The sequence below is a fragment of the Dendropsophus ebraccatus genome, chromosome 2 (assembly GCF_027789765.1).
Source record: "Dendropsophus ebraccatus isolate aDenEbr1 chromosome 2, aDenEbr1.pat, whole genome shotgun sequence".
Taxonomy (NCBI): domain Eukaryota; kingdom Metazoa; phylum Chordata; class Amphibia; order Anura; family Hylidae; genus Dendropsophus; species Dendropsophus ebraccatus.
Window position 1 is genome coordinate 201,182,164 of NC_091455.1, and position 27,170 is coordinate 201,209,333.

Here is a 27,170-nt window from a genome sequence, read left to right on the forward strand (position 1 = left end):
AGTACTTTAGAAAATGAAAAGTGAGCACAGAGCTGCCTGATCATTTTTTTTTTATGAAACTTTACAGGTACATGGTAAATATGACATTATCTATCCCGTACTATGAGCACCACACTAGTGCTGCCATAGTTACAGTGAGGTGGGGGGCCTAGGCTTGGTGAACAACCCGGGGCCTATGGTAAAGTTAATCTGCCCCTGATCGGGAGCATTGGGGCGGCAGCTATATAGGGATAGGAGGAGGTGAGTATAGTATGTTTACTTACCACCAGCCCTGGGAGGGGGGGAAATTACTTTAGTCTTGACACCGCTTTAATTTCTTCTTGATCTTTTCCAATTTTGGCTGGAAACTGGTAGGGTTAGGCACTCTTGTCACTGCTGCAAATCCACTTTATCCTGGATAACCCCTTTATAGAGGGTTGCCTCATCAGGACAACCTATATCCATATGACATATTAAATCTATAGACATCACAGAGGAAGAGGGGGTCCCCTGTACAGCTGAAGTATACCTCCCCCAGGGGTCGCAGATGGACGCTGGATGGAGATTCCAGGACTCGCAGTGATCACTTATAATAAGAAAAGAGGTTGCTTTGATGAGACAAACCCTTTAAGCCGTATCTGGTTGAGATAAACATGTACGTATACGGACATGGCGGAAAAATGAACATAATTGCTTAATAAGACTTAATAGGAAACACTTAAAATTCCACAGACTCTCATAACTAAACAGAAAATTGACTGCCAAACGTAAAATGAGCGTTCTCTGCGGTGAAAGCAATCTGTGCAGGAGAGATGCTGGCAGGCAATGACGATCGCTGCTACAGGCAGGAGGGGCTGGCGCTACCTACAATGACCACCTGCTCCACATTAACACAGACCTGTTCAGGCAGCTGCGCCTGGCATGTAATTGATGAGAGTAATTATAGATGGGCAGAACCAGCAAAGAAAAATATCTTCTGGGATAGATGAGAGAAAGCCTTTCCGCCGCCGGGCATCGCCTCTAATGAAATCACAAGCTTTGATTTGTCTATTATACAGAATGTGTACAGTGCTACCGCTGATATAACTCTCTGTGCAACAGGTCCTGAACCTATAGATGTAAATGATCATGTTACATGTGTTTCACCATTCCAATATTTCTATTTAATTATCCAGGATTAGAAAGAGCAGAGTTTTTGTTTTTTAAAAACAGCGCCACCCCTGTCCTCAGGTTGTGTGTGGTATTACAATTCAGCTACATTCACTTCAATGGAACTGAGCTGCAAAACCCTCAACCAAACTGAGCTTGGAAAACCTCTGGGTGCGTTCACACGTACAGGATCTGCAGCAGATCTGCAGCAGATTTGAAGCTGCAGATTCAAAGCAAATCAATTCTGGGCCATCAAATCTGCTGCGGATCTGCTGCAGATTTGTTGCAGATCTGCTGCAGATTCAAATCTGCGCCACCAAATCTGCTGCAGATCCTGTACGTGTGAACGCACCCTTAAAGAGAATCTGTCACTAGGCTTATGTCGCTTTAAATGAGGGCAGCATAAACTGTACAATGTATTACTTACATCATTTTGTTCAGCCGTTCTCCAAATATGCAGGAGAATAGGATTCTAGCCACACCCCTCCCCCGCCGCTGCTGATTGACAGTTGACTGACTATACACAGCATGGATAGATAACTGCCAATCAGCAGCTGGTGGGTGGAGCTTTCTGCTTCTCATGAATATCCAGGACTACTGAGCTCATGCACATAATGGAGAGGACTACTTATTGTCCATGTTATTCAGGTACATAGGGGTCTTTATTGATAATTCTCACATCCATTAGTTCAGGCTGTATCAGGATCTGTATCAGGATGAACAGCTCACTTTCAAGTCTTTGGACCATTTTGGAGGTCTTTGGGAATATCCGGCCAGATCTGCCATCTTTTGCACTTGAAAGGGTCGCTGTAATATCTTCTGCAGTAGGTGGACCTGGGATAGAGAGAGATATACTAGTCATAATCCACTCTATGCAGACACCTGCAGCACTCCAAACATCTATAATCGGAGGGAGGGAGGATGAAAAGATAGATAGATAGGAGATAGATAGATAGATAGATAGATAGATAGATAGATAGATAGATAGATAGACAGGAGATAGATAGATAGATAGATAGATAGATAGATGATAGATAGATAGATAGATAGATAGATAGGAGATAGATAGATAGGAGATAGATAGATAGAAGATAGATAGATAGATAGATAGATAGATAGATAGATAGATAGATAGGAGATAGATAGATAGATAGATATTTAGATAGATAGATAGATAGATAGGAGATAGATAGATAATAGATAGATAGATAGGAGATAGATAGATAGATAGATAGATAGATAGATAGATAGGAGATAGATAGATAGATAGATAGATAGATAGATAGGAGATAGATAGATAGATAGATAGATAGATAGATAGATAGATGATAGATAGATAGGAGATAGATAGATAGATAGATAGATAGATAGATAGATAGATAGATAGATAGATAGATAGATAGATAGGAGATAGATAGATAGATATTTAGATATTTCCAAACTAACCTCTGAAAAGTCATTCATCTCAGCCTTACGAACTGCAGATTCGGCCATCCAGTTCCGCAGTATGTATCTCGGGTTGGTTGCTGTAAATAATCAACAATTCCAGTAATGAGGGTCCTTTTACATGGGCCGGTTATGAGCCCCTAAGCTGGTGAGTGCCACAATGCATTTTTGCAGTCCGTTTAATAAATCTGTTTTTAAGCGGCTACTTTAACCTACAGAAAAATGTGGCCAACTCTGTTTTTGGGGACGCTAAAAAATTTCTTCAAAAGAGGATCCATTTCATTCCATTTTTTTTTTTTCAAATAATGGAAGTCAACGGAAAAACGGATCCAAATGCATGCACACAATTGCATCTGGATTTGCATCCATTTTCTTCCCAATAAACAGGTATGTTAAATGGACTGCAAAAAGACAGTGAGGTGCCAGCCTTAAAGGGCCAGAAAAGAGCTAACAAACATGAAACCTCGCTGGTCACATCTTTTGTGCCAGCATTAAATAATTTCCTATATCTTACTATATTAATAGGCCACCACACGATTGATGTAGCCTATTGAATACTGGGGTTGTACACTTGTGAATACCACATTAGTCGGAGCAAAGAGTGACTACCACTTATAGTTTATACAACAAGTTCAGTAAAAACCTGAGGGTGCTTCTCGAATCACTGCGATACTTCTTTGAGACATGACGGCCATTTCGCATGCATGCGCACTTCATCAGATGAAGCGTGCATGCGTGTGAAATGGCCGTCATGTCTGTGTTGTACATGTGAAGTGCTGAACAGTGACATGTGTCACTGAAGGTTCTAACATATGTCGGAATAAAGAATTATTGCAATGATTCGGTGAGTGCCCTCAGCTTTTTACTGAACTTGTTGTATGCACAATATGCTTATCCATGAGGTCCACCTCCGTTGTGATTACTTGCAGTCCCAATTGTGTCTAAGGCCCAGTAGCGCACAATAACACAATTTGGTGGATAAAAAAAGAGTAGTGCCGGTGATATTCTAAGACTTTGTGGTTTTCACTTATGGTTTATGCCACCACATATCACATGGTCGCTCATTTATATGGATGCAATATCACTAGTCCGGTCATCCATAGCTTCATCCAATGCTATCGACAGGACTCAAGCTGACCCATATAACAAGACACCAATGGGAAGACAGTCAAGAACCCGTAAGCCCCGCCCCTATGTTTCGGCCACGGGTCTCACTTTTCATCCGTTGTCTTCTTTTAGCCTCAGAATCATCCGGATTACTAAAAGTGGAAAGAAAAAGTTCATTATTACATATGAATAGAATTCATCTGAAGAATACATTATACTGCGTCCAGACATTGTAAAGCGACCAATGATCTAGTGGGTGTGGCCTACCTGATGGGCGGAGTCTAATGGATCAGAAGACTCAGTGGTCATTAAACTGCGGGCCTCTAACTGATGGAAAACTACATTTCCCAGCATCCTCTGACAATGACATGGATGGAAGCTTAGTATAGCACGGCCTTAGATCTGGTACTAGGCGGGTATGTTATTCCTTGCAGTACTGTGTTCACATACAGATGGCGCTATTATAGTAGCAGCTTCATTATTCATGCTCCTGTACGTGTTCTCCGCGCCATAATTATACACGACTTCCAGTAACACTCGTGTCATCTTATGGCTCTCTACATGTATAGTATAGCTGAATAAAAGGGACGGTGCACATTGCTTCCGTAGCTTCTGGATACTTGTTTTGCTAAGCATCTGGAAGTACTCGGAGATATCGGCTTCCAGCTCCGTCACACACCATTAACTTAATAACAATGCAGATGGTGGGATTTTATGCACATGTTAAAAGTCATTTAAACATCATCAATTTCTGATCAGTAATCAAGACATGAATCCATGTATACATATACATATAAATATACATTCCTCCCGGCTTGGTAAAACACCAATGGCAAAAGTAACAGTATACCTTCTATTATGTTGTAATAATAAGATGATAACAAAGCGCTCCCTAGTGGAATCTGGGCGGAAACCTGCCAGTAAGTGTGCAATGTCATAGCCAAGAATCTGTCACTAGGTTTATGTGGCTTTAAATGAGGGCAGTATAAACTAGTGACAGAAATGCTGAACAGATCGGTGTATTACTTACATCATTCTGTTCAGCTGTTCTCCTAATATGCAGGAGAATAGGTCTTGCCACACCCCTCCCCCCGCCCTCCAGCTGCTGATTGACAGCTGACTGCCTATACACAGCATGGATAGATAACTGCCAATAAGCAGCTGGTGGGTGGAGTTTTTTGCTTCTCATGAATATCTAGGACTACTGAGCTCATGCACATAATGGAGAGGACTACTTATCGTCCATGTTATTCAGGAGGATATCACTGGATCGGCTGCACAGAACAATGTAAGTGATACATCATTCTGTTCAGCTTCTCTGTCACTAGTTGATGCTAACCTAAGATAGGATGGCACAAACCTGCTGAGTCTCTTTAAGCATTACAATGCAAGGTCTCCATGTCAAAAAGCTCAGAGTGGCTATATGCTGCCACCTCTAGGGGGAGCTAACTGCTAATGGACTCCAACAGCAACTATAAAGTGTCCCTGTCATTTAAGAAGACTTTGGACAAGTCAAATGTTTTGCCCGGTCAGGATTCTGAGTGTAGAGACCCCCACTGATCTTGATGGTGAGTATAACGCTGATGGTTGGCATCCATTGGCGAGCAGTATGTTCTGGCACTCACCACCTTCAGAACATGTAATCTGCTTCACCTCCACGTTGTCTGCGGTGGCGTTCCTCTGCTGGCCACTCTCTATTTGACCAGTGCCTGTTTCTTACCTGACCCTGTGCACCTCGCTCATTTTCCTGTGTATGACCCAGCTGGTCGGCTCTGCTTCATCTCCTACTACTGGTTAAAGCCACTTCATAAAGTCACTCAGCTCTGTGGACCCTACTACATCTCTGCATGTCTATAGCAGTTACCAGCATCTATCCAGCTCTGCAACCTGTATAGAGATGAGCGAACCGGGTTCGGGTTTGAGCCGATCCGAACCCGAACGTTCGGTATTTGATTAGCGGTGGCTGCTGAACTTGGATAAAGCTCTAAGGTTGTCTGGAAAACATGGATACAGCCAATGACTATATCCATGTTTTCCACATAGCCTTAGGGCTTTATCCAAGTTCAGCAGCCACTGCTAATCAAATGCCGAAAGTTCAGGTTCGGATGGACTCCAGCATGCTCCAGGTTCGCTCATCTCTACTGCTTAACTATTATGCACTCTGTCGCCTCTGCTGCACCAGTACATCTGAATATATCAGCTGCTATCATTCATGCAGCTCTGCAACCTGTCAGCTCTGCTATTCCGTACTCCGTGGACCCTGCTGCATCTGTGCAATTGAATATAGCAGCTATCATCATTCATCCAGCTCTGCTATTCCAGAGACTACTGACTCTGCTGCATCACCTCCTCCTCCAAATGTGCTGCCTCACCTGCAGCTATCTCACTGCACCTGGCTGGCCAGCCGTCATCTCAACAGGTAGATGACACAGTGGGTCTACACCTGTGGGGTTGTTACAGGGAGAAGACCGCCATCTGGTGCAAAGTCTGGCCTATAAAAATACTGCAACCCTGAAGAAGATCTAAGGAATTCCATTAAGGGTACGTTCACACTTACCGGATCCGCAGCTGATTTTCTGCTGCGGATCCGCAGCAGATCCGCAACAGATCTCATTTAAATAACTGAACACAGCATCAAATCTGCTGCAGATCCTGTAGGTGAGAACGCACCCTAAAAGTCAAAGGAGTGCATAAAAATATTCACTAGTATCTATTCGTGAACAGACCGGATATGGCTATTATGCATAGAAGCCATGACACTTATTTCTACAGAAACTGATGAACTTCTATTACTGTTCTTACCGTCTTAGTCTCTGTAGATACGCCGTCACCCAGGCCGGGAAATCCTTGCGTCTGCCGATCTCATGAAGGGCCCAGAGTTCCTTCCACAATAAGCAAAAATATTAAAGCGTCAGAATGGTGACATAACACGAAAACAACGTACATTACTCCCGCTCAAATGGTTTCAGAAATTCACGAATTTGTAATTTACTTCTATTTAAAAATCTCCAGTCTTCCAGTACTTATCAGCTGCTGTATGTCCTGCAGGAAGTAATGTATTCTTTACAGTCTGAAACAGTGTTCTCTGCTGCACTCTCCAGAGCAGTAGCAAATCCCCATAGAAAACCTTTCCTGCTCTGGACAGTTCCTGACATAGACAGAGGTGACAGCAGAGAGCACTGTGTCAGACTGGAAAGAAAACACCACTTTCTGCAGGACATACAGCAGCTGATAAATACTGGAAGACTGGAGATTTTCTAAATAGAAGTAAATTACAAATCTCTGGCACTTTCTGAAACCATTTGATTTAAAAGAAAAAGTTTTTGTTGCTGGAGTACCCCATTAAAGCCCATAGTCTATATCAGTGACCTTAGCAGTGGTTTCCATCACATTCTAATTGCAGGCTGCGACCTTGCAAGAAACATAATTGCTATAATGGTATATGTGCTGTAGTATTACTTCAAAGTGTAGCTAAAGTTATAAATGTTTCATGTCATGTATCATATTTTTCTTATAAGCTCAAGAGTCATAGAGGCTGTGCTGAGCTGCAGCATGCATGTCTCCTCCCTCCCTTCCCTGCATCATGTAAAAGGCTCAGTGCTGGAAGCCAAAGCCTGTACAAAGGAGCCATGCATGCTGCAGCTTAGCCAAACCTCTATGACTCTTGAGCTTATAAGAAAAATATGATTTTATAACTTTGCAAACAGCCATCAGTGCAATGTGGACAGAGCGGTATAATATTCAAGAGCCACAGATTTTTCTTTTTTGCCGATATATTTGCTGCACAACCCCTCTAACACAGCCTGAGTCTGCAGATACCTCAGGAATACTGGGACTCTTTAGCTGGTGGTCAGTGATCTCACTCAGCTGACGAAATGACATTGTAAAATCAGCCTTGGTGTCTTCCATCATCTGTAAAAAGAGAGAAAAATATTCTGTGCACTGGTGTCAGCTGTTACAAAACTACAATTCCCATCATGTCTGAACAGCCAAAGCTAAAGCTAAAGCTTTGGCTGTCCAGGCATGATGGGAATTGTAGTTTTGCAACAGCTGGAGGGCCGCAGGTTTGAATAGGCCAGTCACACTGCCACCTGGTGGACGTCACCTACATTAAGGAAGGAAACAATCAGCATCAAGTCTTCTTCCCTCGCACCCACAAATCCCAGTTTGGCCCTAAAGAGCTCTGTGAATCTGTAAGCAAAGAGAAGGACATGAGCTGGGACTGTATACTGACACCGGGCGGGGGGAGATGAGTGTATACTGACACCGGGCGGGGGGAGATGAGTGTATACTGACACCGGGCGGGGGGAGATGACTCAATACTGACAACGTACCTCTGGTAATATAGATCTGGAAATCCTGCAAGAATGTGTGAAGCTCTGAAATGAAATTGTATCTGTTAGCAGGTCAGCAGGATGTGGTCAGGGTATATATATGTGTGTATATATATATATATATATATATATATATATATATATATATATATATATGTTTGCAACCATTTTTACTATTCCAATGTATCTAAAATGCAAGATAATTTTGATTAGGACGGATCATTATAGTGGATCCAACATAGGCCACAGTGTTTGCATTAGTGCAGCTGTCCCTTCAATCAGCTGAGTGACCGGAGTTGGTGCTCTCTGCTGCCACCTCTGTCCGTGTCAGGAACTGTCCAGAGCAGTAGCAAATCCCCATAGAAAACCTTTCCTTCTCTGGACAGTTCCTGACATGGACAGAGGTGGCAGCAGGGAGCACTGTGTCACACTGGAAAGAATACACCACTTCCTGCAGGACATACAGCAGCTGATAAGTACTGGAAGACTGGAGATTTTTTAATAGAAGTAAATTACAAATCTCTGGCACCAGTTGATTAGATATTTTTTTCTTATACACATGCCTTGTACTACCATCTAACCTGAGGCTTCACATTTACGCTGGCTGTAGGCTGTCATGCCGCCTTTGAAAACGGGTCAGTCTTCTTTTGCAAAAAATAAACATCTAATTCCATCCGTCACTGGTCATTTATCATCACGACATTTCTCAGAGTCCGTCCTAATCCTCCATGGGATTCAGTATCAACTCATTCAAAGGAGCACAAGAACACACAAACATACACATACATATACACACATTAACATATATACATACACACACACACACATATATACATACACACACACATACATACATACATACATACATACATACATAAACACACACACACATACATATACATACACACACATTAACATACACATATATACATACACACACACATATATACATACACACACACACACACATACATACATACATACATACATATACACACATACATAAACACACACACACATACATATATACACACACATATGTACATACACACACACATACATAAACACACACACATACATATACATACACATACATACACACACATACATACATACACACACACATATATACACATACATACATACACATATACATATACATACATACATACACACATACATACATATACATACACACATACATACATATACATACATATACATACACACATACCACACAAACATACATACATACATACACACACATACATACATACACACATACATACACACACAAAAAAACATATATATATATACACACACATACATACACATAGATACATACATACACACATACACACACACACACACACACACGTGTCTCCTCTGCCACCCTAGCAGCATCAGGGGGTCCTGCGTGTTTCTCAGTCATCGCACTCACATACATACACGTGTCTCCTCTGCTACCCTACCAGCATCAGGGGGTCCTGCGTGTTTCTCAGTCATCGCACTCACATCTGTTTTTGCCTGTTGTCCATCAGGGGCTTTAAGGCTACCAGCAGCTTGTTCAGATTATACATTCCAGCGTTGGCCTGGTTTCCGATCCCGTACCTCCCTTGGTCGTCAGACGTGTTTGGAACGTAACCTGTTTAATAAAAACACGACGAAAATTACCGACAAAAGGGGGGGGATTAAAATAAATAGTAATTTCAACAATAGGCCTTATTTTTGTTTCAACAACTCCATGAGAAGCTTAGATGGAATCCACAGCCTCCCCGCTATGGGGTATTTATTTTTGCAGGGGAGGCTACAGATTTCCAGATGCTCTCCTCCTCCTCCTCCTCATCCTCCTCATCCTCCTCGCAGACACACATTGGAAGGCGATGGATTGTTAGTGCTACATAATAAACCTTCCCCTGTTATGCTAACCAGAGTAATCTGTGTAAGTTGCGGCAGGCACATCATGCTCATCTATCATCCTCAACAGTTGTTTTCTTTGGAAAAAATGGTAAATCCTTCCGTGCTAGGGGGAAAGGTAACCGGTGCTCGGCCTGAGGTTAAAGGGGTACCCAAGCGGAAAAAAAAATTCTTTCAAATCACCTGATTTCAGAAAATTATATAGATCTGTAATTTACTTCTATTTTAAAAAATCTCAAGTCTTCCAGTACTTATCAGCTGCTGTATGTCCTGCAGGAAGTGGTGTACTCTCTCCAGTCTGACACAGTGCTCTCTGCTGCCACCTCTGTCCATGTCAGGAATTGTACAGAGCAGGAGAAATTTACTATGGGGATTTGTTACTGCGCTGGACAGTTCCTGACATCGACAGAGGTGGCAGCAGAGAGCACTGTGTCAAACTGGAAAGAATACACAACTTCCTGCAGGACATACAGCAGCTGCTAAGTACTGAAAGGCCTGAGATTTTTTAATAGAAGTAAATTACAGATCTACATAATTTTCTAACACCAGTTCATTTGAGAAAAAAAAAAGATTTTTGCTGGAGTATCCCTTTAAGAAAGCGATGAACGAAATGACACAGTTACGATATCAGTATGGTAGATGGTGGAAACTCACCAGCATCATAATTTTCCATGAATCCAAAGGGACCATAGTCAATAGTGATTGACAGGAGGCTGAAGTTATCTGTATTACACACACCTGCATGGGGACAAATGGGGACGTAAATGATGTAATTGTTGTATTTACACACACAAATAAATATAAATCGGTGTTGGGTTCTTATAGCAGTGTAAAGTAGTAGGTAAGGAGCCAGCTCTCTAGTGCCACCTAGTGGAGACAGCTTCCCTGTGAGTTTATACTCTACCATTTCTGGTATTAAAAAGTTATACAGATTTGTAAATTACTCCTATTTAAAAAATCTCAAGTCTTCTAGGACTTATCAGCTGCTGTAAGTGGTGTATTCTGTTCAGTCTCACACAGTGCTCCCTGCTGCCACTTCTGTCCATGTCAGGAACTATCCAGAGCAGGAGAGGTTTTCTATGGGGATTTTCTACTGCTCTGGACAGTTCCTGACATGGACAGAGGTGGCAGCAGAGAGCACTGTGTCAGACTGGAAAGAATACACCACTTCCTGCAGGGCATACAACAGCTGATAAGTACTAGAAGGCTTGAGATTTTTTTTTTGTAAAAAATATATATAATTTTCTGACAGCAGTAGGTTTGAAAGAAAAATTTTTTAAAGTTCCCCTTTAAATGGCCTTGAAAAATTATATGGCTCAAGAGGAAGGAATAAATACATTCCAATGATTATAAGCAGGTGTCTATGACAATCAGTGATAAGTAAGGAAGCTATATGGGAGCAGAGATAAGGACTCGGTAGGAAGGTCACAGTGTGTCAGTCTCACAAGCCCATAGAGAGCAGAGTGTCAGACAAGATAACACAGATCAGAGATGTGACCGGGGACCAGGGGACAATGTCACAGATAGATCAGCGGCAGCAATGATGTCACATGGGAGCCCAGGCAGGGAATAAAACTACTCAGCATGGATGCCTGATGGCAATGATTCCCCACCTGCTGTTGCGGGACTATATCTACCATCATGCCCTGGCAGCTGTCAGCCATGCACACACAGTCCATTCATTATGTCCCTGTTCCTGGAATCACAAGCGGTTCCCAGTTATTGGACCCCCACTAATCAGTTTGTTATTCCCTATCCTGTGGACTGGGGGGGTTATACAATGGAGATGAGAATACCCCTTTAACCACTTAAAGGAGAAGTCCGGCGATAATATTTATAAAGTATTGTATTGTCCCCCTAAAGTTATATAAATCCCCAATATACACTTATTACGGGAAATGCTTATAAAGTGCTTTTTTCCCTACACTAACTACTGCATCAAGGCTTCACTTCCTGGATAACTTGGTGATGTCACTTCCTGGATAACATGATGATGTCACTTCCTGGATAACATGGTGATGTCACTTCCTGGATAACATGGTTATGTCACTTCCTGGATAATATGGTGATGTCACTTCCTGGATAATATGGTGATGTCACTTCCTGGATAACATGGTGATGTCACTACCCGACTCCCAGAGCTGTGTGGGCTGTGGCTGCTGGAGAGAATGATGGCAGAGGGATGCTCAGTGTCCCTCCTGTGCTCTGTGTCCCTCAGTGTCCCCCTGCCATCATCCTCTCCAGCAGCCACAGCCTGCACAGCTCTGGCAGTCGGGTAGTTATCCAGGAAGTGACATCACCATGTTATCCAGGAAGTGACATCACCATGTTATCCAGGAAGTGACATCACTATGTTATCCAGGAAGTGACATCACCATGTTATCCAGGAAGTGACATCACTATTTTTTATCCAGGAAGTGACATCATCATGTTATCCAGGAAGTGACATCACCATGTTATCCAGGGAGTGACATCACCATGTTATCCAGGAAGTGACATCACTATTTTTTATCCAGGAAGTGACATCATGTTATCCAGGAAGTGACATCACCATGCTATCCAGGAAGTGACATCACCATGTTATCCAGGAAGTGACATCACTATTTTTTTTTATCCAGGAAGTGACATCACCATGTTATCCAGGAAGTGACATCACCATGTTATCCAGGAAGTGACATCATCATGTTATCCAGGAAGTGACATCACCATGTTATCCAGGAAGTGAAGCCTTGATGCAGTAGTAAGTGCAGGGAAAAAAGCACTTTATAAGCATTTCCCGTAATAAGTGTATATTGGAGATTTGTATAAATTTTCGCTGGACTTCTCCTTTATGGACCAGCCTATTTCGAGCCTTCAGGACACTGCTTTTTGTCTAGGATTAGAAAAACATGGCGGCTTTCTTTCAAATGTATCGCCCTGCCTGTCCATAGGTTGTGTGTAGTATTTCAACTCACTTCAATGGAACCAGACACTACCCATAATAGTCAGGTGTGATGCTGCTTTGTTGGTCCTGAATATACTGAACCTGGACTATAAATTACTGTGTAAACTTACCGTGTGCAAACCCTACGGACATCCACCGTGCAATCATATCTGCCGTCTGAGACACCACTGTGTTAAAGAAGACCTAGAATGATAAATCCTGTTATACACCTTAAATACACGGACACTATGGGGGAGATTTATCAAACATGGTGTAAACCTGACTCAGTTGCCCCTAGCAACCAATCAGATTCCACCTTTCATTCCTCACAGACTCTTTGGAAAATGAAAGGTGGAATCTGATTGGTTGCTAGGGGCAACTGAGCCAGTTTCACTTTACACCATGTTTGATAAACCTCCTCCTATAACTACACATTTATCGTGCTGGCTCAGAATTTTTTTTTTATGACAAAACAAAACCCGCAAAACACATGTTAAACCATTGGCACTGTTACAAAGATACAGAAGTGAAACCTGTCAGCATGGCTTTATTATTACATTTAAGTGTCAAAGAGGCGTGGCCTAAGGTCTTTAGTGCCCTAGGGCTACAACGCCTCTGTGCTAGTAATCCCCCATCTCTGGCTCAATGATATGCAAGCAGGGCTCGGCTTACAGGACATAAGATCGGTGCCTGTATCTTAGGCGCAGTGAGCTTGGCAAGCTAGCCAATGGCATCAATAGCTTATTCCACCAGTATGAGACACAATGGTGCATGTACAAGATTTCTATTGGGCATCTAAACCTGGACCCTTTTCTGAAGTTCACTACTCTTGGGTAATAGCTATTAAGTCTCCTGGGACCTTTTTCCCAATAATATGAGTAAAAAAGTGCGCCCATACAGGTCCCCATACACTTAAGCGCTGCGGAATCTGTTGTCGGTATACAAATAAATATTATTATTATTATTTTAGTTATATTTCACGCATCCTCCTCATACACAGGAACGTTCTGCACGGCTGAGAGCTCCTGTATTCTCTATGGGTAGGGGTGGGGTAAGCTGCAGCGAGAGAGCTCTGGCTGTGACTTATCTCTCCTGAAACAAAGGGGTCAGCTGTGATTTTCCATCACGTCTGTCCCCTATCTCCACTGACATCATCTGTCAGTGATTGTTTGGGACGGCCCCATACCCCTGATTGACAGACAAATTTGCCGCAGGTACAGATGAACAAAATCTGAGGTGTATGGGGACCTGAAAGTGTCACTGTCATTTTTTTTTTTTTTTTTTTTGCAGAAGTCAATAGTCCAGGTGATTTTAAGAAACTTTGTAATTGGGTTTATTAGGCATATATGCCATTATCTGCATTCAAAAAGACTTTCCCCAGGTCCCCCCTCCCTCCTCTCTCTCATTCACTGCTCATTATCAGGAAATCTCGACTCTTTTACATCAGTCGGACCCTGTCTAATCGTTGGAGGGGGGAGATAAGTCACCAGCAGAGAGCAGAGAACAAAGGATTACACAGTGGGAGCTGTGTGAAAGCCGGTATTCAGAGGTCAGAGAGGTCAGTGCTGACTTCAGAGGAGATAGCCCGTGATGTAGCTGTAAATTAACTCTTTGTTGTCCTGTTCCGGTGCCTCATCTCCCTCCACCCCTCCCCTCTTCATAAGAGAACCATTAAGACAGGGGGGAGAGCTTCAAACTGCTTTTTCATGATAAAAATTTATTTTTCGGCTAATAAACCCAATTACAACATTTCTTAAAATTGCCTGTACTATTGATTTATGCAAAAAAAAATTTAAACAACAGTGACACTTTAAGTGTCCATTAGATTCCTACCAGTAACTTTAGAGCAGGGAGGGGGAACCTTCATTCCTTCAGCTGTTGAAAAACTACAATTCCCATCATGCCAGGACAGCCAAAGCTTTAGCTTTGGCTGTTCAGGCATGATAGGAGTTGTAGTTTTGCAACAGCTGAAGGGACAAAGGTTCCCCATCCCTGACTTAGAACAATTAGTGTCTCTTATATCTATTGAAAGAGACGGCCTGACCAAAGTTACACAACGCCTTTAATATGACGGCATAAAAATTCTATAATAATAATAATACACGTCTCACCAAAACTCTATTGGGATCAGTTTGGATAATAGCTGGAAAATGTTGTTCGATGATGAAGTCAAGTAATTCCCTAGAAAACAAAATGTAATAAACATGCACATAGCGATTACTATGGTCTGTATTTTCAGTTTGAGCTCCTAGTCTTCTACGGTGTGCGCGGTCCGTGAATACGGGGCAGACCAATAAACCACTGTGGACGTGTGAAGGGGCCCTAAGGCTGCATTCACATGTTCCGTGTCTCACACGGAACACGGACGTGGAATGCCTGTAACGCACTCTCCCCCGCCCAAGCAGCATCTGTAATTAGATGCTGGGAGCGGGGGAGCTGTACAGATATGCGCCGCGCTGTAATGACAGCGCCACGTGGCTGATTCATTACAGCGCGGCGCATATCTGTACAGTTCCCCCGCTCCCAACATCTAATTACAGATGCTGCCCGGGCGGGGGAGAGTCCGTTACAGGCATTCCACATCCGCGTTCCGTGCGGAAGACGGGATGTGAGAATGCAGCCAATGGCTGGGTTCACACTATGTATATTTGAGGCTGTATTTGTGAGGCTGTATAGCAACCAAAACCAGGAGTGGATTGAAAACACAGAAAGGCTCTGTTCACATAATGTTGTAATTGAGTGGATGGCCATCATTTAATGGCAAATATTTGCTGTTATTTTAAAACAACGGCTGTGGTATTGAAATAATGGCCGTTATTTACTGTTATATGGCGGCCATCCACTCAATTTCAACATTGTGTGAACAGATCCTTTCTGTGTTTTCAATCCACTCCTGGTTTTGGTTGCTATGAGGACCTGACATGAGGACCAAATACTGCCTGAAATATACATAGTGTGAACCCAGCTTAAAGCTGGGTTCAAACTACGTTTTTGCAATCGTTTTTTTCATCAGTTTTTTGCAGAAAAACTGATGAAAAAAACAGATGCAACTGTGTGCATCCGTTTTGATCAGTTTTTTATTGACTTCCATTATAAAAAAATGGATCAAAACAAATCCGTTTTTTTTTAGCGCACACAAAAACGTGGTTCACCTTATTTTTGTGTCCGTCAAAAAAATGGAAGTCAATGGGAAAATGGATCAAAACATATGCACACAATTGCATCCGATTGGGGATTGCAAAAAAGTCCTAAGTCCTAATGTGTGTGCATTTGTTTTTCTGTTGAATTCCTTTATAAAAAAAACGGATCAGATTTTTTTAACGGACACATAAATGAGGTTGACTACGTTTTTGTGTACGTTAAAAAAACTGATCCGTTTTGATCCGTTTTTTTATAATGGAATTCAATGAAAAAACGGATCAAAACGGATGCACACGCATGCATACGTTTTTTCCATCCGTTTTTCATCCCTGGAAAAAAACGGATTGCAAAAACGTAATGTGAACCCAGCCTAAGGAAAAAAAATCTTCTCTACCTTTTGTAATGGTGACTAAAGCCAGCAACAATGTTATTTCTGCACCCCGCCTCCCCAACTTACCGTAACAAGTGAAACTCCCCAGAGTTTGTCAGAATTTCAAGAGATCCAATCCGAAACCAAGACTTGGCAACTCGCAATACCACCGCTCCTGCATAAGAAGGGGTAACGTGCTATTCACTATGCTTGTAGTATTTACCATATTTAGGCTATGTTCACACAACGTGAACACCTGGCCTTTCCGTGACCCCGGCCGGGTCACGAAACGGCCGGTCTCAGCCCGGATCATCCCGGCTGGTACTTAAGTACCGGCTGGGTAATCTTTCCGGACGCAAAGACATGTCCGGTCTTCACCACTTACTTTGGAGGGAGAGCTTCTTATAGATGATATTAGTAGCATCTACAGTCACAGGACATACCTCGTTCTTTCTTAACATTCCCATTGTAGAACTGATCTCTCCAAACCGCATCATCGCTTACAACAAGGCTGTTTACAGGAAAAGAAAACAAAACATGATATCAGTATGTGTTTAGACACTTCTGTGTTTTATCTGACAAATGGGTGTGGCTTACTGACAAAAGAGAGTGATTTTGGTTCAAAGGGGCGTGGCCTAAGTGTACACAAGTTTTCAGATGTCCCAGATTTATAAAACAGCCTGATACACTGTGATAAATCTGGGGCATCTATGGTGTTTCTTGCACTCATGTGATTATTACTATGTGTGGGTGATCCATGCATTTTATTTAATACCTTCTCATTACATGAGAGACATTGTATGTTACATCCATGTAATGTGCCCGTTATGAGGCTGATCATGTGTATACAGGTACCTGGCAGCTCTGCTGGTGGGAATCCCCAGGTAGTGCATGGCCTCACTGCACAGGAACTCTCGTACAGAGGAGCGCAGCACCGCTCTCCCATCTCCTGTCCTAGGATTACGCAAATGTATAAAAAAAAATATATAATATTATATAATGGTGCACATTTTGGCTACATTCAGATGTTTCAGATTTGTCGACACCAAAGATCTGCAGCAAAAAAAAACGTGATAGCTGAGAATAATACCAATGAGGTGATGCAGGCCCAGGGCACGAATGTTCTGGGCCCCGGCTCATTGACACCGCTACTGAGGAATAAAAGGAGATTTTTTTACCCAAAAGACAGCAGCAGCATTTTGAAAAGACATCTAGGAAAGTATTTACCCAGTGGGTACAGATTCACTTTAAGTAACATGGAGTTCCACGGGATTACTTGATTTAAGCAATAAGTATATTAGTTATCTATTACCTAGAATAGGGTGTTTTTCCAGATCCTTTCAGCTGGAGTTCCCATCTTTCTCCGTACCTGCCAGAGATTAGATGAATACATGGGTAGAGATGGATGGATGAATGATAGAAGATAGATCGATAGATAGATAGGAGATAGATAGATAGATAGGAGATAGATAGATAGATAGATAGATAGAGAAATAGATAGATAGGAGATAGATAGATAGATAGATAGATAGATAGATAGGAGAAGAATACTTAGAAGAAGAAGAAAATACTTGTGCCCGTGTATTGACCTTTGGGTCTTCACACCACCTAATGCCCACCAGTGTCGGGTGACCCATCCTATGAGGGTGACACAGGGCCCCAGACCTTGTTACCTGGGCTGAGCGGAATGCTTAGGCTTTCCTGCTGACAACCGCGCTGCAAGATAAGAGTTCCTAGGCTCTTAGTAACTTTGCTCTATCCGGATCAGTTCCTAGCTTACTGCCGTCTGTGGATACTGTTCTGCTCTGTGACTCTCCTAGTCCACGGCGTGGGTTGAGGTTGTCTCTGACTTGTCCTCTCCTGAAAGAGGTTTAACACTGCATAGTGCAGTGTAGCATTACTGAGAAGAAACTGTGAGCTGTGTCTTGTCTTCTTCCTACTTACACAAAAACTTGACTAAGACCACTATAGAGAGTTTTCTAGCTTGTGTCCTTCCTCTAAAACGTCCAACACAAAAGACTCATACATTTCCTCTACCCATGTGACTTCCTTCCTCAGCGTATCTAAGGTGCGCTGTGAGTGGGTGAAGAGTGCATTAGAAGAAGTAAAGAGAGAGATGATAGGAAAGAAGAAGAAAAGATCGCCATAGGTTCACAGATCCATATGACACACAAATAAACAATAACCCTTTACACACTTCAGCCGTACAGTATCTAAGTACATATATCTAATACAACGACGTCTAATGGCGAAACTTTATCACTACCTTCATCACCACTTGGGTACAATAAGTACAGGCTTTTACGAAGGGTGTAACCAAGAGCAACACCCGTGCTGGGAAACCACAGATAGATAGATAGATAGATAGATAGATAGATAGATAGATAGGAGATAGATAGATAGATAGATAGATAGATAGATAATAGTTAGAATCTGTGATGCAGCACATTAACTGAGGGGATGTTGCATTTGTATGACAATTTATGAGCGGCCATGGAGCTCTGGCCCTCGGGCACATGGACATGGCCTGTCCTGTTGTCAGCTCCGGGGAGGGGATCAGTGCACGTCCCTCTGCTATAGGTGCTGATTTCTGGGAGACCTATTTGGCTGCTCCTCACTGCTACAGTTCTTGTCATTGGCTTGGTTCTTAGTTCTTTTCTTCAATAGGGGAAACGTTTTCACCAAATTATTTTTTGACAGATTTAAGTCAAGCAGATTGAGGCAGGCACTGACGTCCCTGTAATATTCCATCACCAGCAATAACCCTCTGCCGCTATCTTATACCCGGGCCTGCACATCAGCAGGGAGACACCTTGTGGACAATGCACAGATTTTCTGCATGTTGACAATTTTTTAGGCCAGGGTTATTTGCAGGAAGATATGTGGTCATAAAGGGGATTGTTAACCCTTTCACTGATGGAAATGTAAGTGCTGTACTAAGCTGATAGGGAAAATGTCGCTTTGTGTGCGTCAATGTACAATATCTGCAAAGAAAAGTTGACTTCTTGCTTGGAAAAGTTACAAAAAATACTGAATAAACATAAATGATGTCAACTAAAGAATTTATAAATTTCAAAGGATCAGTAAGGGCCCCATTACAGGGAACGATTACCACTATTTAAACTACGATCGTCCTGTGTAATTGCAGGGGACTTTAAAAACGCATTTGTGTGTCATTGTGTTCGTATCATTTATCGTTAGTCGTTAATCTTTAAAAATCGCTTAGTCTAGTAGGACCCTAAGGCGGAAACTACAGGCTCCCAGTAGTGATTAGTCAGACTCCATTGATGACAGATGGAATTGTACTTTACCTGTTGATGTAAGTGGCGACTAAATGTGCTCTGCCATCTCCAAGCTGCCCGGCCCAGACACCAAACTAATGGAAAGAGCAAAAAGAGAGCAAACTAAAATCAATAATTAAAAATGTTAACGGTTTTACCCTTTGCCTGCAGTAAGGACTGACATGGCCCCTCTGGCCATGTTTTTGTAACCCCTTTAACAGCTACCACCCCCGCCACAGGGTGCTATTGCTGCAGCACTACAGACACCGACAGCTTCCCCTAGTTTATTGTCTATTCCAATTTTAACATGTATTATATATCTGGGGAGGCGGCTGCACTCCTGACACAGACAGCTTTCCCTAGTTTAATGTCTATTCTTATGTTAAAATGTATTATATATCAGGGGAGGCAGTGGCGCTCCTGACACCGACAGCTTCCCCTAGTTTATTGTCTATTCTAATGCTAACATGTATTATATATCAGGGGAGGCAGTGGCACTCCTGACACAGACAGCTTCCCCTAGTTTAATGTCTATTCTAATAGTAACTTGTATTGTATAGTCATCAAGGGAGGCTCAGTATAGTCAGCTCATAAGATGTCCATGCAAAACTAGCCCAACATTAAACTGTAATCCATAGTCACCTGATGGCCTCCATATCTGTGTGCCAGAGGAGGAAATCCTGAAAGTGATTTACCGCCGCTAACAAACTGGAGGAAATCCTTTGTGTCTGCAACAGAAATGTCTAGATCCAGAAGATTCTCCAATACATCCTATACAAATAATAATAATGATAATAATAATAATAATAATATGTATTAAAAGTAACATCCATTATGTGATGGAACAGTCATCAGCTAATGGATGTCCTATATTCCTAGAACAGACACTATGGGGGAGATTTATCAAACATGGTGTAAAGTGAAACTGGCTCAGTTGCCCCTAGCAACCAATCAGATTCCACCTTTCATTCCTCACAGACTCTTTGGAAAATGAAAGGTGGAATCTGATTGGTTGCTAGGGGCAACTGAGCCAGTCCTACTTTAAACCAGTTTGATAAATCTCCCCCTATGTATATATCAGTGAATCTAAATATGGCTCTAAGAAATCCCAGACTACAATGATAATAAAACCGGATAAGAAACCCATATTCTACTTTATTAAAGGCCCAATAAGCCGTTAAGAGCACTGGGGGTTGGGCTACCATCCCTGAGCACCAATCCGGCCCGCCCCTGGCCAGCCCACTCCATTGATAATTATTGGGGGAGGGTGGGGGTTATATTTGTATAACCTGCTGATAGTTCCCCTTTAAAGCAAAGTTACCACCGGTACATTGCTTTTCCGAGATTTACATAGATAGAACGGCGACAGCGAGGGGTGACAATGCCCGTTCCCGCATATGGAGTCTGTTTATTCCAAGGGACTGGCTGGGGGGGAGGCACTGGAGGCGGGCCTGGGCTTGCCCCCTCCCCTCTATGACACAGCTCCATTGATTTTAATCTGTCCTTGAATAGAACTGGGTCGTGTTTCAAAAAAAGGGCGGCGGCACCAGCATCCCTGCGTCTGCGCTATCCATGTAAATTTTAGAAAAGTGATGTACCAGCGGTACAGTCGCTTTCAGGAATACTGAGTAAATGGGGGGCTTCTGTTTAGTATCTTCACTGATCACTGATCACTGAAGAAGAGATGAGAAAAAAATCAAATGGGAAAAAGTGCTCTAGTGTTCTATCTCTTAAAGGGGTTATCCAGCGCTACAAAAACATGGCCACTTTTCCCCCTCTCTTGTTTCCAGTTCAGGCTCGGATTGCAATTAAGCTCAATTTACTTCAGTGGAACTGAGTTTCAAAACCCTACCCAATCTGGAGACAAAAGAGGGGAAAAAAGTGGCCATGTTTTTGTAGCGCTGGATAACCCCTTAAAGGGGGTATCATCTCTCAGATCCCCAACATGTTTGAAACTCATGTCTAAAGTCTTATTTTACGGTCAGTAACACAAGAAATTATTTACAAAATGTCGATATCATGGGGCTTACCTCTGAGACTGCAATGAGACGTACATCAGACGTGAACGGAGTCGGGTAGACATGAGAGAAGACGCAGTCTTTCACTTTTCTGATGTAGTTTCCTCTGACTGGGTCAACTGGTAGTTGGACTGCAAAAAATAAGAAATATAGGTGGAGATTTATCAAACATGGTGTAAAGTGGAACTGGCTCAGTTGCCCCTAGCAACCAATCAGATTCCACCTTTCATTTTCCAAAGAGCCTGTGAGGAATGAAAGGTGGAATCTGATTGGTTGCTAGGGGCAACTAAGCCAGTTTCACTTTACACGATGTTTCATAAATCTCCCCCCATAGTTGGCACATGCTGGTCTAGGCCCTATAGTTTACAGATGTAGTTATGTGCTACAATGTAACCTTTCAGATAGATAGATAGATAGATAGATAGATAGATAGATAGATAGATAGATACTGTAGATAGATAGGAGATAGATAGGAGATAGATAGATAGGAGATAGATAGGAGATAGATAGATAGATAGATAGATAGATAGATAGGAGATAGATAGGAGATAGATAGATAGATAGATAGATAGATAGATAGATAGATAGATAGATAGGAGATACATAGGAGATAGATATTCCAAGGAATCGCCCACAGCACTCCAAAATACGGTGAAATCAAACGTGATTTATTCAGATCATAGTGATACAGCACAGCAATAACAGTCCATAGCAACGTTTCAACGACCCTCTGTCGTCCTTTTTGAAAAAGACGACATAGGGTCGTTGAAACGTTGCTATGGACTGTTATTGCTGTGCTGTATCACTATGATCTGAAATAAATAATGTTTGATTTCACCGTATTTTGGAGTGCTGTGGGCGATTCCTTGGAATATATACGAGAAGGTTACTGGTCAAAACCACCTGCTGGCACCCGCCATCTTCATTGTACAAGTAGTGCTGCTTACAAGATTCTTCAGACTAGATAGATAGATGATTGATTGATTGATAGATAGATAGATAGATAGATAGATAGATAGATAGAAAGATAGATGATATGTCTATGGAGCCTGTCTCTTGTAAAGAGACTGATAGAGCAGCAAGCTGGAAAGTGAAGCACTTAGCCACGCACTTCTCTCAACTCTACCCCATGATCAGTGGGGGTCTGGACACCCAGACTTTTGACATGTCAAATTTTTTTTTTTCAAGTGACAGCAATGTTTTAAGACTAGGGCTTATTAAAGGGGTACTCCAGCGATTTTTTTTTTCATTCAAATCAACTGGTGTCAGAAAGTTATAGTGATTTTAAAAAACCTCCAGTATTCAGCTGCTGTATGTCCTACAGGAAGTGGTGCTCTCTTCTGCCACTTCTGTCCAGAGCTGTAGCAAATCCCAATAGAAAACCTCTCCTGCTCAGGACAGTTCCTGACCTGGACAGAAGTGGCAGCAGAGAACACTGTGTCAGACTGGAAAGAATACACCACTTCCTGCAGGATATACAGCAGCTGATTAATACTGGAAGACTGGAGATTTTTAAATAGAATTACAAATCTATATAACTTTCCGGAATCAGTTAATCTGAATTTCACCGGTGTACCCCTTATATACTTTGGCACAAAAATGTTTATAAGGAGGTCATACCTAGATCATCATCCAGCGATGAGCTCCATAAACCCAGGGACGACACCCTCCTCCTTCTCCCACAGGAGTCACTGGTGTTCAGTGTGTGTATGAATAATGTCTGCTGGCTGTTCCTCAGGCTGGGAGGGATGTTATGCGTCCCGGTCAGGCCATATACTCCACATGTTGCCCATATACAGACCAGAGGAATAAAGCTGCCTGGCATCATAGCGAGGTTTTCCCATTTAGTCACTATTAGATTGTCAGCTCTTGAAACAGTAAGATATCAGTGTAGAAAGGCTACATGCCTCCCCTGCTGGGAAAAAAATAGCGACTGTCAAATCAATAATTATAATTGATAAACAATTGGCTAATAAAATTACATGGAGGACTGACATCCAGCATCCACTGATCAGCTGTTTGCCAGAGCACAGAGCACATAGGGCAGACAGCTCTACGCACTGTGTAGTGGCTGCTCAGCTGGCACTGAAGTGTATGGGAGCTGAGGTGCAGTACCCCAGTACAGCCACTACGCAATGTATGGCGCTGCTGCACGTCTCTGGCAAACAGCTGATCAGGTGTTTAATCCCATAATTATTGCATTCTATGGAGAAGAATGATGCCTGTGTGTCCCGCTCTCCACATAGGAAAACCTATATGGGGTCCCTACTTCTAAATATAAACAAATACTCACATAGCCTCCTGAAATCCAGGATCTCTCACAACCTGCACAGCTGCCAAGTGTCCACTAAAGGTGCCCAGCCATAATGATATACATCAGCATCCTCTTTTGACAGGTTGCCAACACATACAGGCCACAGGGAGCACACATATAGCATGAAACTGCCCTTACATGGGCTTCTCCAGATGCTATATAAATACATATACAGTGAGCTCCCCCTAGTGGATAAATTATGGAAACAGAATTTTAACATTAAAGAGGTACTCTGTTGAAAATATGTTTCAACTACTTTCAGAAAGTTATATAGATTTGTAATTTATTTCTATTTCTTCCAGTAGTTGTCAGCTGCTGTATGTCCTGTAGGAAGTGGTGCATTCTTTTCAGTCTGACACATTGCTCTCTGCTGCCACCTCTGTCCATGTCAGGAATTGTTTGTAGCAGGAAAGGTTTTCTATGGGGATTTGCTGTCAGTTCCTGTCACTGACAGAGGTGGCAGCAGAGAGCACTGTTTGAGGCTGGAAAAAATACACCACTTCCTGCAGGACATACAGCAGCTGATAAGTACTTAAAGACTTAAGATTTTTAAATCAAAGTAAATAACAAATTTGTATAATTTTCTGACACCAGTTAAGATGAAAGGAAGCTGCCATGTCTCTCTAATCCTGGATAACTCCTATCACGTGATCTGTTAGTTCCATATATGGAAGCACACTGGGGGACACCAGAGGCGCCTGCGTCCACTTCTGATGACGTCACATAATCTAACCTGGGCACATTAGAATTCTTGTTACATTCCTGATAATAACGTCATGCAATAACGTCTATATACTACACGATACTTTACCTTACTTCTAGAACAAAAATGTTATCTTACCCTCACTAAAGATGGCCGACCGGTAATTTCCGACTTCCGTCTAATGACTTCCGGTTCCGGAGCAAGTGAGCAGGGGGCGGGGCCTGAGAGTTGTCCGGCGCCGGGTGGTGGCTGAGAGGTGACGGGACATGCTGGGCTGGGGCTGGAGGCTGCGGTGCTGCGGACATCATGCTGCTGACCTGGCCGGGATACGGGGAGTGCTCGGCGGTCAGGGAGGAGGCTGGGGCCGGGCTGCCGGAGGAGGGAGAGCTGCTGCTGCGGCGGTGAAGGTGAGGACATGGGGGAAGGTCACGGTGTCACTGGAGGATTCCATGCTGCACGGCCATCCATAGTGAGCGTGCTGCTGTGTATTACTGTATGCCGGGCGGCCTCACTGACTGGGAGGGGGGTTATGTGCTGCTGCTGCTGTGCTGAACTACAACTCCCAGAATGCAATGACAGGACGTGCAGGGAGTCATAGGTATGCAGGTCACATGGGCTCAGGGCATGCTGGGAGTTGTAGTTCTAGTTCTGCATCAAATTAATGCATTGGTCCATTTGTATATGGTTTACCGGTCAGGGCATGCTGGGAGTTGTAGTTCTGCATCATTGTTATACAGGTCCATGTGCTCATTGGGAGTTGTAGTACTGCGTCTAAGTAAGCAACATTGGCCCATTTGTATATGGTTTACAGGTCAGGGCATGCTGGGAGTTGTAGTTCTGCATCACATTAATGTATTGGTCCATTTTTATGTGGTTAATTGTGCTTTCCAGGTCAGCGCATGCTGGGAGTTGTAGTTGTGCATCAATGTTATACAGGTCTAAGTGCTCATTGAGAGTTGTAGTACTGCATCAAATTAATAAACATTGGCCCATTTGTATAAGGTTTACAGGTCAGGGCATGCTGGGAGTTGTAGTTTTGCATTAAATTAAAGGGGTATTCCACTCAAACATAACTTTTTATATGTTGCTGCCCATGGTGAGGCTAACAATTCCTTCTATAGTTATCATCTATTTAGTCTCCTTCCCCCTGTTCTGAGCTGCTGCTTTCTGCTGAAGTCTGTGTGTGAGCTTTTCTCTCTGTCTCCCCCCTCCCTTCTGAGACTTAATGTAAACAAGTCCCTGGCTAGCTGTATCTGCAACTTTGTAGCTTCTTTGTAATGCTGGGAGGGTTATTCTGAGGTCAAGTTGTTGATGAACCGACTGTGAGTAACCCTCCTGGCGTTACAAAGAAGCTGCAATGTTGCAGATAAAGCTGGTAGTTACTTGTTTACATCAGCCGTCTCAGAAGGGAGGGGAAGATGGACAGAAAAGCTCACACACAGATTTTTGTGTCTTCAGTAGAAAGCAGCAGCTGAGAACTGGGGGAAGGAGACTGAATAGATAATAACAAGTATGAAATGAGTTGTTAGTCTTACCATGGGCAGCAACTTATCAAAAGTTATGTTTGAGTGGAATACCCCTTTAAGGAACATTGGCCCATTTGTGTATGGTTTACAGGTCAGGGCATGCTGGGAGTTGTAGTTTTGCAGCATCTATACAGGCTGAGATTTCAGACTTGTGGCTCTTGTTATTTCACCCCCTGATTCCAGAGGGATGTACAAGCGATAGGCGTTATCTTACAGAGCTTAACAAAATCAAGAAAGGACATGAATTATGTGGATGTCAGACTGGTACATAGGGGTAGAGGACAATGCAGTGCCTATCATGTCTGAGAGGAATGCTGGGAGTTGTAGTTCTGTAACAGCTGGAGGTCAGCAGGCTTGGCACCTGTGGTCTAGGGGGTATACACTGCAGTCCTGGGTACACGTTGCAAAACTACAACTCCCATCATGCCTGGACAGCTAAAGCTTTGGCTGTCCGGGCATGATGGGAGTTGTAGTTTTGCAACAGCTGGAGAGCCAAGGTTCTCTACCCCTGCTCTGTAGTAATATCCACATAGTAAGCAGCCATGTGTCTCCTCATCCCCTCTATCCCGGAGTCTATATTACTTTATGGCCTTGTGCGCTCTGTCCTGGTTGTAGCTGCTGATGGGGAGAACCGAGGTCAATCGCCCCCAGATAGATGAAGTAACATTGTGTATGCTCAGCTACCGCGCCATTTATTCTATATGGGACTCAGCAACATCTGTGAGTCTTATGGGCATTTAAAGGGGTTATCCAGCGCTACAAAAACATGGCCACTTTCTTTCAGACACAGCCCCACTCTTGTCTCCAGCTTGGGCGGGGTTTTGCTGCTCAGTTCCATTGAAGTGAATGGAGCTTAATTGCAAACCCTACCTGAACTGGAGACGAGAGTGGTGCTGTCTCTAAAAGAAAGTGGCCGTGTTTTCGTAGCACTGGATAACCCCTTTAAGCGCCATTTACTTTAA

At 42.9% G+C, this 27,170-nt stretch overlaps 2 protein-coding genes across 5 annotated transcripts in view; one reads left to right on the forward strand and one right to left on the reverse strand.

The window, feature by feature from the left end:
- Window positions 1–1,756: 1,756 nt before the first annotated feature.
- On the reverse strand, window positions 1,757–24,876 carry LOC138783847 (protein adenylyltransferase SelO-like). Of its 3 annotated transcripts, none has more exons than XM_069959102.1 (20): window positions 24,821–24,876; window positions 23,286–23,577; window positions 21,678–21,796; window positions 20,290–20,418; window positions 19,678–19,742; window positions 17,679–17,735; window positions 17,222–17,320; window positions 16,810–16,877; window positions 16,454–16,541; window positions 14,967–15,036; window positions 12,987–13,059; window positions 10,587–10,670; window positions 9,531–9,660; window positions 8,016–8,060; window positions 7,791–7,872; window positions 7,501–7,593; window positions 6,484–6,563; window positions 3,790–3,833; window positions 2,575–2,654; window positions 1,757–1,962 (listed from the first exon to the last, which is right to left on the reverse strand). In XM_069959102.1, exons 2-20 carry the CDS (start codon window positions 23,491–23,493, stop codon window positions 1,840–1,842), a joined length of 1,737 nt encoding a protein of 578 aa, XP_069815203.1. In that variant the 5' UTR covers window positions 23,494–23,577; window positions 24,821–24,876; the 3' UTR covers window positions 1,757–1,839. The 3 variants fall into 3 exon arrangements, with proteins under 3 accessions (XP_069815203.1, XP_069815204.1, XP_069815205.1); XM_069959103.1 differs by lacking the exon at window positions 24,821–24,876 and adding an exon at window positions 23,959–24,262; XM_069959104.1 differs by lacking the exon at window positions 20,290–20,418.
- Window positions 24,877–24,890: 14 nt separating this feature from the next.
- The window catches only part of PDSS1 (decaprenyl diphosphate synthase subunit 1), a 16,709-nt gene continuing 14,429 nt past the window's right edge, over window positions 24,891–27,170 (forward strand). For both annotated transcript variants that reach the window (XM_069959105.1, XM_069959106.1), the window contains exon 1: window positions 24,891–25,089. In XM_069959105.1, coding sequence (XP_069815206.1) covers window positions 24,949–25,089 — 141 coding nt within the window. In that variant the 5' untranslated portion in view covers window positions 24,891–24,948. The remainder of the gene's footprint in view (window positions 25,090–27,170) is intronic.